Source organism: Acomys minous (genome assembly GCF_964271855.1).
Source record: "Acomys minous genome assembly, chromosome: 8".
NCBI lineage: Eukaryota > Metazoa > Chordata > Mammalia > Rodentia > Muridae > Acomys > Acomys minous.
In genome coordinates, this window is record NC_140489.1 from 668,993 (window position 1) to 681,721 (window position 12,729).

A 12,729-nucleotide genomic window follows, 5' to 3' on the forward strand; every position below is an offset into this window, starting at 1 on the left:
TCATTGTACAGGGTCTAATTACATGTTTGTTTTAAGAGTCATATTGGATGGCGAAAAGAAGCTAAAAGATTGCTGCTGGTGATGACAGACCAGACGTCACACCTTGCTCTTGACAGCAAATTGGCAGGCATCGTGGTGCCCAATGATGGAAACTGCCATCTGAAGAATAACATCTACGTCAAATCGACAACCATGGTAATGTAGGAACAAGCCTTCCTAGCTGAGGAGACTCTGCTTAGGCTAAAATGAAAGCTTAAACTGTCCTCACAGGAAATTATCTAAAAGCAATATGCAGAACCAAGATGGGCTAGGGAGCAACACCAAGGGAGCAGCGCAATCTACAATCACTGCTCAAGAAAGTTGATGGCTAGAAGACATTGGTATTGTCTAGTGCCTAACTCTATGGCAAGCTACTAAGGATTGTAGAGTTTTTAAGAATAAAGTGATTCAAGAGCTTATTTTAATGTGATTCAAAGACATTGAAAAGAAAGAAAAACATGGCTTTGTTTTGTGGAAATAAGCTAGTTCTATGAGGTTGGTATCTATAAATAGATTAAGAAGTGATAGAGGCGTGGTATAGGGAATCTTCAGGACACAATACTAAATAAGCTAAATAAAGATCAAAGGAAGCAAGGCAGGCTCCTCATCCTCCCTCACTCACACATCCCTGGTGGAAAGCTGCTTGAGGGATGAAGCTTGTCTGAATTAATCTGTAGAAGAATGTTAACTCAGAACATGGCTGTCCTGGATTCACTTTGTAGACCAGGCTGGCTGCTAATTCAGAGGTCTGCCTGCCTCTGCTTCCCTGAGTGACGGAATTAAAGGCATGTACCACCACACCCAGTTTACAATCCAGTGTCTTTTAGCTAATCTTATTCCCCCTTTCTATTTCTCAAGGTACAATTACATTTTTATGAATCCACACTTAAACTAGATATTTAGGCAGCCTCATATACCCAGCTCCATTCCAGTGAGCTGGCCTCTGTTCCATTGAGCCAGACTTCTTACCCATTATTAATGGGCTGTCTACCTTGATGTCAATTCCATTAGAAGACTGAATGAGCCAGAAAATGAGAAAAAGCCAAAAGGTTAGAGCAGATTGCCGAGTTAGTTTAAGGCCAAGCAGAACAATTCCAGGCTAAGAAAGAAGCCAGACAAAATAAGTCAGCTGGGAGAGGAGTTTGAGCCAAAACAGCTGAGGTGAACCAGCCAGCCCAGAGCTCAGAAAGAACATGTAGAGGTGAGCTCATTAAGCAGTAAGTCTCAGAGGCTGAGAACATTCTAGGCCTAGCTTAGGTTATACAGAGGCTAGAAGCTTCCAGGGCTAGCCCTAGGCCAGCAGAAGGAGACAGTAAGCCTCCCAGCCAACAACTGAGCCAAGAGAATAAAAGTTACTTTTACATTAATTCCAAAAGATTAGCATAAGTTTTGAATCATGAATTTAAATGCAACCTTTTATCACCACATCTTCACAGTATTAGCTAATTTATGATATGAAAAAAATGGGCAACAAAGTATCATTTGTATCTGATGTTGACAACTATATACTTGCAAATGTCTGGAGAAAGCTGACAAATTTCTCAATTCACGAGCCCCATTGCTTCGTAGCGTGTACACTAGGCATGGTGGCTCATGCCTGTAATCCTAGCACTCAGGGGGTAGAGACAAGAGGATCAGAAATTCAGTATCAACCTCATCCATATAACAAGTTCAAGACCAACCTGGGCACATCAGATTCTGCTTCAAACAGTATAATACACTGAAATAATAAAATGTAATAAATAAATTCAGTCCTTAACGTATTTAAAATTCAAGCTTTGGACTAACTCTAGGGGAATCTTTTAATTTGCTAATTATCTCCTATGCAGCTGGGTGTCTTTTCTGTTATTAATTTCTTATCTAGCTTGCTTTCTACTTGGCCTCATTTAATCTATGGTAGAAGTCTAAAATGTTCCTTAGCAATGGAAGAGGAGCAGGAGGAGCTGCTCTATTCTGAGACCAAGGAAGGTTTTTTAAAGGAGAAATGACAATGACTTGATTCCCAAGTCCTGTTATTTCTTTTCTTTTCTTTTTTTTCTTTTTTCTTTTTTTTTTTTTTTTTGAAGTCTTGCCAAATTACTGACATCATCTCTATCATCTCTTTATCTGTATATTTAAATGGATGTTGTGGCTCACCCAGGGAGGATTCTTTTGGCTAAAATAAAATGCCATCATGATATTCGACACAGGTTATGTTATAGAACCTTGTGGATAAGTTACAATTTTTATAGGATTTTTAGACACCATTTGAGTTATTGTGATATGGGGGAACAGACAAAGCATCATGTTCTTCGGTGCTCCTTGTCAATATTCCATCTATTTAGAGGATTGATTCCTCTAAATAGATCTTGTCACTCCTGTGATTTATTGGGCAAATCAAAGGGAAGTGCATTGACAATAACTTAAAGAACAGCAGTTATGGAATATCTGTATTTTTAAGAGTCCTCCTGCTGAGAATTCTCATTGCTGGCAACTCTGACAAAAAAATAATAATTTTTTTAGAATGAGCTGGTGCACTGGAGTGACTCCTTGGTTGTACGGCCATGTGTAAAATGTACAATGAATGGCTCTAAAGCCTGGTGTGTGTCAGGCTACCTTGGCCCCATCTCTAGGCCCATATCAGATGGGTATCTTCTACCCATCCTTCCTGTCAAGTACTATGAAGCAATTCTAAACTATGTATCAGTTAAGCAAGAAATCAGGCACTCTGCTTCCTAGCCTCACCTCCAGAAAACGATGCAGTAATGATGCTAGACTTCGTAGCCCAACAGCCAGAACTTCGCCTTTATAAAGGGAGACACATAACACTTGTGCCTCTGAAGGACAGGGAGCAGAGTTAGAGTTTTGAGTTATAACCATTTCCAGAAGACCAGTGTAACCCACCCTAGTCATAATGATTGCCCATTGGCTGAAAGCATCTTTAAAATACTTTGTATACAGCATGGAATTTATCATTACAACAAGTCTAAACAGTATTTACTATTATTGTCCTTTTACTAAAAAAAAAATTAAGTATTAGAAAAGCTGAGTTAAATCTGTATGAAGAGTGAAAGCTACCAAAGTAACGAACAGTGGGTCTGGGACCCACTGCATTTAAATCTGTACCCCTGACTACCTTGTCAAAATGCCCCAACCTCCTGGTGTGTTTTCGGTTCTAGCCTTTACCTATAGAAGAATAATCCTGTATGCTTTGGTTTTATCTGATTTATAAAAGATGATTTAATTTGAAATAATTTCTCTCTACAGATTTTTTTCCTATGAGTGCCTACTGTTGGCATTCACGGTAAACTATTAAATAAATCTATTTTCTAGTGTTTTCGTCTACAATAAATGCCATAATAAAAACTTGAGCAGTAACCTAGTGCTTCAGTCTACGCAGCAGCAATGTCAACATAAAGTATGGCATTCTTTCCAGAAGGACAGAGGTTCATATAAAATTGTTGGTGATGGACTTAAGCTTCCTTGCATAGAAAGATATTCAACATTCTTGTTCTTGTTCACATTCAATGTTGTATGGCATGCACTTCACTTTTAGTATGGTATCTGTGAGCTTTCTATTGACTGTGAAGTACATTCAAGGTTGGTTTTTTTTTTAGTACTGTCAATAAAGAAAGCAAAGTTAAGAACATACTTGATTATTTTAATTCATAGGTTAGATGCATGAGTTAACAATTGTTTATAAAGTTATATTTGTTTCAGTGGTTTATTTTACTAAAAATGGATTTTCTTTAACATTCCAAAGTCACAGAGGCATTTATAACTAATATTGACATCAGACAATGCCATTTAATCAAAGACTTAATCTTTTAGAAAAGAAAATTGTTAATTATGTTTTAGCTGCTCTTGGCTAAGAAATGGGTTCTTCAGCATAAAAAAAATTGTTAGGCACACTTTCACTTCTCAGCATGTACTTTGGGTGCATCAATAAAAAGACATTCTTTAGCACTCAAATACTTCTGTAGAAACCTTGAAGTCTGCATGCAGTTTTTAACAAATATTGTTACATCTTGTGGGGTTCTTAAAACCAACAAAACACTTGATAACAGCTGACTGTACTATGTGCTTTAAACTGCAAACATGCTAAAAAATATTTCTGCAGTTATTTTATGAAACCCAGTTTGAATGCTTTACACGTTTTCCGAAAAGTAGCCAGGAAATGATCTCTGCAAACAATACCTAGCTGAAGTTACTCTTAATTGAAAGCAAATGTTACAGGCAGAAATCACCTACCCCAGGATCACAGGAACCAGGCTCTGCTTCTGTAGAACCTCTAACATCTAAAAACTTAGCTCAAGAATGTTTACATTTCATTTACAAGTTTATGGAGTAAACTATCTTGCTTAAATTAAATGCTTGGGGTAAAGCATTTGAGCAGAAAGCATCCACTTCCATTACTTTTGAAAAGCTTACAAAGACTGTTGGTCCTCATCCTCCTTCACTAAGTAGAATTTCATGATCACAGCTGACACCATTTGGGGCAGAGGAGACAGACTCAAACACCCCAGAGCCAGGGGCACAGGGCTAATGAGTGAGGTAGACTCATCAAAGCACATGTAGAGCATTCCTACAATGTTCACTGGTAGCAGTCTTTTTATTCAAAACTGTCTTTTAGTAAGTAGCCCCTTTTGTGTGTTCTTTTACTCTTTGGAAGCACAGCCTCACAGGCCAGGTAGGGACTCTGCTTCACGGTAAACAAGGTCAGTACTGAAAACAGTCTCACTCCACTCCACGGAAGGGCCAGTAGTAGATGCCAATCAGTGAGACATCATGACCTGAGCTATGAGCTCAGTAATCACAGTACCCTGTGGCAAAGCCTTTTTATTCAATAGCGCGTTTATGTAAGAGAGAGCTACCATAATTCTGAGAAATGTAAACTAGTATTTCTATATATCTTAATCACACAGAGAAAGGACCTCAGATAGCTTAAAACAATCTTGGTCACATAGTGTGCTGGTCACAGTCCGTTCCCTATAACACCTACCTAAGATGACCAGCTTGTAAAGAGATAGTGTTTAGTTTGATTCACAGTTTGGGAGGCTGTGGTCCATGAAAGTTTGCTCCCATCACATTGAGACTGTGGAGGCAAAACTACTTACCTGGTGGCCAGGGAGCAAAAGAGGGGAAGAGACCAGGGGCACACAGTCTTCTTCAAGGTCATGCCCCAGTGGCCTGGTTCTTCTAACCAGCCCGCCAGTTAAAGGTCCCACTTTTACCCTCTGGAGTCACAGAGTACAGAACAGTCTTCCATCATGTGGGCTGCTGAGAGATATTTAAGATCCAAATTATGGGCAGAGCTGACAGTTGCAGAGCTGGGAGATGTAAACCCAGTTTCATTGCTCTGTCCAATTCACCTGTTTTGTTTTGTTTTTTTAAATTTTCTTTGGGAGATTTTGCCTTTAAGAGGGCATTTTCATGCCAAAGACATTTTAGCTATCATAGCACAGAGAAAGGATGCTACCCTTTAATGAGTAGGCAGGCATTATGTGTCATGCCAATTGCACAGGATGCTCTGTACAGACACAGTCTCCAAGCAAAGACAATATCCATCCACAAATGTTGGCACCCACCGTCTTGCCCGGCCTGCCCTTTGTTGTTAACAGAATCCACCATGTGCTTAAAAGCCAAGCTGTTGAGACAGAAGAAAATGGGCAGCATATCTTTCAAGTTTTCATCTCCAAATAAATCTTCACCGTCACACTGCTTCCAGTTTGCCCGTCTCTTTCCTTTAAAACACAAACTCACTAAAAAGTGAAGTTTTCAATATCTTACTAGTTTTCGGTACTACGAACTGTAACCCACCTTACGTCTTTATCCCCGCCTGGCTACGCATGTTGTTACAACTCAGCTGTACTTCCTTCCTGCACAGTAATCTCTTTGACTGAAAGTGTTCCCCATCAATCTCTCTTCCCTGCTTAAATTCATGTCACTTCCCACAAGCTTAATTACTTAGCCGTTCTCCTGGCATGCCCTTCCCTTCTCCCTTTTGCCTCTGAAATGAACCTTATCTCCATTAATTATTTTCAGAGTTTAGATAAGCAATATGTAATGGGTTTGGTTGGGGGAGGTGAAACCGTGTGCTGGATTTGAGGAGTCATGACATCACCAGGACAGGGCAGCTGGCTGAGGGGGAGTGCCTTCTCCTACTAGCAGAAAAAAGAAAAGAAAAGGACATATAAGATAAAAAGCTTGACAGATAACGGGCTTCATGAAGAAGAGGTGAGGAGGCTTCGGAAATGGCCATTAATCCACAGCCACTTGTCAACAGTGGTTTATTTAAACATGTGTTAGACATTTATAATAAAAAAAAAAATCTGCCTCAAGGTACTTAGATTTTTTTTAAAAAAAAAAAATAGATTTCTCTCTACGAGCAAAAGAAGAATGTTCTTTTAAGTGTAAAAGTCTGGTGAACCTTTTCAAGGAGTGTCTAATGAGCTAGAATGAGCATTCTAGACTTGAATTTTGTGTAATTTTGGTTAATGTGACTTCCTATTTGTGGAAGAGGAAATAAATTTAAAAGGCTCCAGAAGCTGCTCACATTTTCAACTTTTCTTTAAATATTGACTTTGTGTAAATTAAGTATAAGCTGCTTAAAACATATTTTTTTCTTATTTTTAAATGAAATGTTTTTAAAAGTAAGAAGTGTAAATGCTTGGCAAGCTGTCAATATTTTTTGTCAAAGCAAAAATATTTAAAAGTAACTATTGCTATTAAAATAATATTGCCAAACGTATCTGGGTTTGTCTTGTATTTTACTTACTCCCTGAAGCTTAACTGGTGTTACACAAACTGTCACAAATCTATTTTAAGACCATGTACTTTATTAGGAACAAGAATAGGAATTTGTCTAGGAGAATTTATATGTCAGGGATATTTTTTCTATTGCTTTAAATTTATATTCCTAAGAATTGCTCTGGGCGGAATTTTTCTTATGCAAGCCCGTGTGCTAACACTTCTTGGGCCTCTTCATGAATTGGTTTCATATCACGTCTAGATGCAACTAATAAAACAAATACAGAGTATTTGCTATGATGTCTGCTTCAGGTTGAAGCCAAGAGCCTCATGGATGCTAAGCATCCACACACACTTGCTGACTTAGTAGTACTTTTTGAAGCAAGTGGTACCTTTGAAAGTATTTGTGTCCATTGGCTATAAGTAAGACTAAATTTCATTACTAAATTCACATAGTTTCCAGATTACAGAGATGTTAACTAAGCTAGATTAGCATTGGCAGGTGTAAACTGGTGCAGAAACTACAAAACAACTTGATCTTGACGTGCATGAAAGAAGCTACGTAGGCTCAGTAACACAACTCTGGGCTCCTACACATAGGTACCAATGACTATCTAGAGGCCACAGCAAATGGAGTCTGACATCTTTCTGGGGTATATCTAATTATGAACCTGCTGTTTGAGAAAATTTAATTCTTAGAAGAGCATTTGGAAAGGAACACCACCAGTGATGTGCCTAACTATGTAACAGTAAATAGTTGCCGGTCAGGAGGATGAGGGGAAGATGTTGATGAGAATTGAAGCCAGAATCTTTTGTATGCGAGGCAAGAACCCTACTACTGTGCTTCATTCTCATCCTTGAACTAAAAGCATTTCCTTTTCTAGTTAATCCCTAGCTTTCAAACAACCACCTCTGCCAATGTAGCCAAAAAAGGCTACATTTAGCTTTCCATGTTTTATTTACCACAGTAAAGTGGGCTCATAGTATATCACATGCCCCAAAACAAGAATAATAATTAATCTGTCATTAATCTGTACTCTACATAAGACATTAAGGTAGAAATCCTGAGTGCTATTAGTCTGAGAACCTACTGAATACATCTTTCTAATTTTATGTACTATTGTCATCTCTTGCATGCGGGGCAGGGGATAGAGCTGAGAGCTTCTGTTATCCAAATGAAAACCACAGGGTTTACTACTAGTGAAGAGAGTTTATATATGCTATGTCAGACATCAAATCAAATGTACGCACACACAAATATGTGTATAGTTGTATATGTGTATACACAATGGGTATGAATAAACAATTTTTTTAGTGTTTTACACTTCAAGTTTTGAAGAGTTTCAGCTCAGAATGCACTGTCACTTGCATGTCCCTGTTTCAGAACAGTGCTAACTTGATAGGGCTGTGATCCTCACTTTAGTGTGTGAATTTGACCTTCTTTACTCTTCTAAGTTATAGAGTTTCGTGGAGTTCTTCTTGTAAGACACCGACTTCGCTGATATTGGCGTTGTATTTGAAAATGTTCCTTGACTGTCATAAACAAGTAAATGCATTGTTATTCTAAGTCACATGGATTTTTTTTCATACTAAAATCTATAGATGTGTGAGACTGAGCTACTAGACTTCACTCAGTCTTTGTTTCTCTGTTTATTACAGGAACATCCATCATTAGGCCAACTTTCTGAAAAACTAATTGACAACAACATAAATGTCATTTTTGCAGTTCAAGGAAAGCAGTTTCATTGGTACAAGGTACGTTCACACCTGCGACATCAGAGTTAAAATGCTTGGATTGGCTGAAGTGAAGGTAGTTTTCAGAAGCAGAAACTGGGATTCTAGAGCTGTGATATACCAAGTAATGATGTCTCATTGAAAGTAAACTTTGTAGTATCCTATGTTAGCATTTATGTGCAAAGTTCTAAGTCTGTGACACCTAGAACCATGACATGTGGAGACTGAACTCAGTGCACATGGTCACAGCACGACACCTAAGCTGGTACTGAATGCAACAGTAATGTAGACTTGCATCATATAAGAAGTATTCCATACTCCAACTCTGTTCTTTTCATGTTTGAATTCTTGCTTATATCATGGTCCAAGGTCATGTCCTTATAATGGGCTAACAGTGGAGAACAGCAGCTGTCTTCTTTTTTTTTTTTTTTAATTTTTTTGGAGAATTTCAAACATAAGCTCTGTATTTACATCGTTCCTCTTCAACTGCCTCCCCCTCTTCAACTCCTCATAAATCCTTGTCAAATCCATAACATCTTCCTTATTTTATATATTTTATATATATAGCATTTTTTTAATGTACATATGTTCAGGGCTGTTTTAGTGTTGCTTTTATGTACATATGTTCAGGGCTGACTTGGGACTGGGTGATTTACTATGACCTGTCAGGGACTCATTCCTAGAGAAAAGTGATTCTCCTTTCTTCTGTAGTCTCTGATTGTCAGTAACATTTTCTCTTAGAGTGGGGGCCTTATGAAAATGCCTCCATCCATGTTGGTATGTTGATTGGTGTCATCATTATGCAGGTTTTGCTCAGGAAGCCACATTGTTGAGATTTCATGTGTACAGCTTCACTGTCATGTCTACAGCAGTGGCTCCTCTTCCTTACAATCTTTATGCCCCCATCCATGATTTCCCTGAGCTTTGTATATAGGAATTGTACTGTAGGTGCATTGATTTTTAACAGCACCGACACACCTAGCTTTGGTCTAGGTCATGAAGCAAAGGACCAACCGAATCCGTGGAAGTGGCTAAGCCAGTCAATACCCTGTGCATAAAAATAATCTCTGTGGTTCTTAGAACCCTTCCGTGTATGTGGGACTCAGAAGCAAAGCAGACATTGTGTAGAGGGACAAATCTGGAAATGGCGTGGAGTGCCCAACAGAGGGGCGCCTGAGGCACTCCTTTCTTCTCAGTCTTTGAGAGTGTCTCTTCCAAGACACTCTTTCTTGTTTTCATGAGACTATGATGCTTTAGTTGTCCTCTCTTCACTCAGCCTTCATCTCCTTTACAAGTTTTGCTTATTCTTTCTTCTATCTACTCTAAACCTCTCACAGTGGCCCATCCGCTTTACCTTCCTTCTTTCCTTCCTTCCTTTCTTTATCTCTTTCTTCCTTCTTTTATTTCTTTCTTTAGCAGCCACATTTTCCTTTGACTTCAACAAATGCCAAAACTCATTTCCGCCTTGCACAAAGCTGTTGTTTCCCTCACTAGTTTCCTTCAGACATAATAACAACGCTATCATCTGAAAATTCAACTTCATGTGTACCACTAGTTCCGCCGGAAATCTGTGATAAAAGCCCCGATTCCCCAATTGTATATACACAGCATGGAATCAATCATCTTTTAACATAATAACAAATTTACATTCACATGAGTTAGTTCAGGCCCAAAATGAACTGTGACACCACTTAGGACAATGACACAAGCAGCTTCCGTTGGCTGGTTACCTAACTACTTTCAGATACTGAACTTAAAAACGCGCACTCATCATCAGTTCGCTTAGCTACGTATAACAAGGGCAGTATTGTCCACATGCTTGTTTTAAGATGAGCAAACATTTAGAGAGGTTAAAAACTTGCCAGGTCTCTAATAACTCAAGTCCTAGGCTCTTAACCTCCAAGATTCACAGCTGACCTTTAAATTCTATGCAGCCTTTTGTGCTTTTTGCCTCCTGCTTCTCGAAGGCTTATTGTTTCTTCTTGTGTTGTGTTCACTGGGGTTTCTCTCTCCCTTTGTAAATCTGCCATTGGCTGATGAAATACAAAACTATGCTTATTATTAACTGAATTGTGTGCAAAGTAAGAATTGCTGGGCTCTCCAATCCTGAATAGCTCTGCTCAGTGTTCCAAGTGCCCCTGCTGCCACCTATTTACAAACCATGTTTATCTGGTTTACAAACCAGAATTGGGAGCTATCTCCCAGGCCCTCTCTACCTGGCTATCTAGACAATCCACCAAAATCACAAAGATTTCCACAATACTACCTGAAGGAAAGTGTTCTATTGAAAGCACCCTCTGCCTTCAACATCATATGGCCTCTGTCTGTCTCCCTGGACTCATTCCTTAGACTGTGTCCTACCTTGCACTTGTCTTTACAGCTCTGTGTCTAATTGTTCTGTGTGCACGCACGCACACTCATCAGGCTATACCGTTCCCCAGTGCCTTGGTTCTTGCCCTGCCCCCCACCCCATGCCTAGAAGCCAGTCTCCCTCATTACTTTCTTAGCTCTTGCTCAACATTTAGCCAAAAACTTTAAGTAACTTTCTTGAGGGAACAGTCCATGACAATGTTTCGCAGACTGAAATGTTTGCTGGTGTCCCTCCTCATATCACCTGAGCATTACTCCATTGTGTCATCATGTGTACAGGCGCTTTGTGAAACTGCTCCTTAAGAGTTGAAACTATGTGGCCTAGTAATTTAACATCTCACAGTAACATATGAGAGTGTTCGGTGAGAGTTTGACACTTGAATTTTAAAATTGCTACATCTAAGTCTGGCTGGCACACAGAAGGAGATGGTGGTGTTTAGTGAGTGGGAAAATGAATAAAGAAGTGAACATTGCTGCTCTCATGCCCTGCTCTTCTCATCGTAATGCTATGCTCATCACTTCTCACTCTGACCAGACAGACTTCTTTCAGGTAGACCTTGAGGCCATTGCTCAGTCTCATGTTCTCTCAAGAGATACATAGAATCCCTCCTCACACTTTAACTACGACCTTCCATCCAGCCCAGCATGCCCCAAAGTGTCATTCCACAGGACACTACTTATATCAAGAATTTACCTAGGTCACATGGAAAGAGTTTAGAAACTGATGAATTGGTAATGCCAGATAAACAATATTAAAATTAACGTATTTTCAAATTGCAGACCCATTCTGAATAATTTGCAAGTGTGGATTTTGGATCTCTAAAAAAAATAGACCTTCATCAACTTATTTGCCATCAGAACTCTTTTCATGTTAAAAACAGTTTAGGAAATGCTGAACTAACTTTAATTGGATTTGAGGTCATGTAATTCAGGATATACACACATACTCATTTACATAGATGACCACAGACACCGATACTTATTTTTTGCAATATTTTATTATATTTCTTTTTTACATATACATTTATATTACTACACATAAGTAAAATAAACTGCATATAGCAAGAAGAACCACGAAACAATCAGGAATTATATAAATGTTATATTCATAGTGTTTTGGCTGTTTGTATTTGGCAACCTTGAAGAAAATATCTTTCCTATCTTGGTGCATCTAAAACTCTGAATGATAATCAGTATCTATTACTTCTAATTTCTCTGGATAGGCATTTCTCTTAGTTTGCTTGTGGTTTGGTCAAAAGTCTTCATTCGTACAGTGGCTTGCCTTCCTGATAGCTACATAATGTTTAATGTCTTGATTGTTTACTGCTTACATCTACTGTTTTATTATGCACCCATGATTCACATATTTTACAGGACCTTCTGCCTCTTTTGCCTGGCGCCATTGCTGGTGAAATAGAATCCAAAGCTGCAAACCTCAACAATTTAGTAGTAGAAGCCTACAAGGTATGTACATCACAGCCTGTACAATTTTCTCCAAGTCCATGTCACTACCATTTTATGTGGCAACGTGCAAGGCAGTGTTGCTGCTTCTTGCAAGGAGTGACAGAAACAATGTAAGACTGGGACTTTAGAGCTGGGGTTACCCCTGGATGGACCACAAACCAGCAGTGATGCCTGATGCTTGGGAGAGTCACTTCTGTTCTCTGTGCCTCACTTGTCCCACAGACGGGTGAACTAAGATTGACCCAGTCATCTAGGTTTCCTTTCAAATTGAATATTCAGTGAGTTACCAGCTTGTCACAACATTTTGGATAGTTTCCTACATCACAGATTTAGCAGACACAAGCAACATGGCACTGTTATAAAGAACAGCCTGCAGAGGTAAAGAGACTCCTC

General features: G+C 39.0%; 1 protein-coding gene across 1 annotated transcript in view; it reads left to right on the forward strand.

Moving 5' to 3' along the window:
* The window catches only part of ITGB8 (integrin subunit beta 8), an 87,697-nt gene that overhangs the window by 54,419 nt on the left and 20,549 nt on the right, over positions 1–12,729 (forward strand). Inside the window, exons 6-8 of the mRNA XM_084792427.1 lie at positions 37–195; positions 8,428–8,523; positions 12,247–12,336. Coding sequence (XP_084648553.1) covers positions 37–195; positions 8,428–8,523; positions 12,247–12,336 — 345 coding nt within the window. The remainder of the gene's footprint in view (positions 1–36; positions 196–8,427; positions 8,524–12,246; positions 12,337–12,729) is intronic.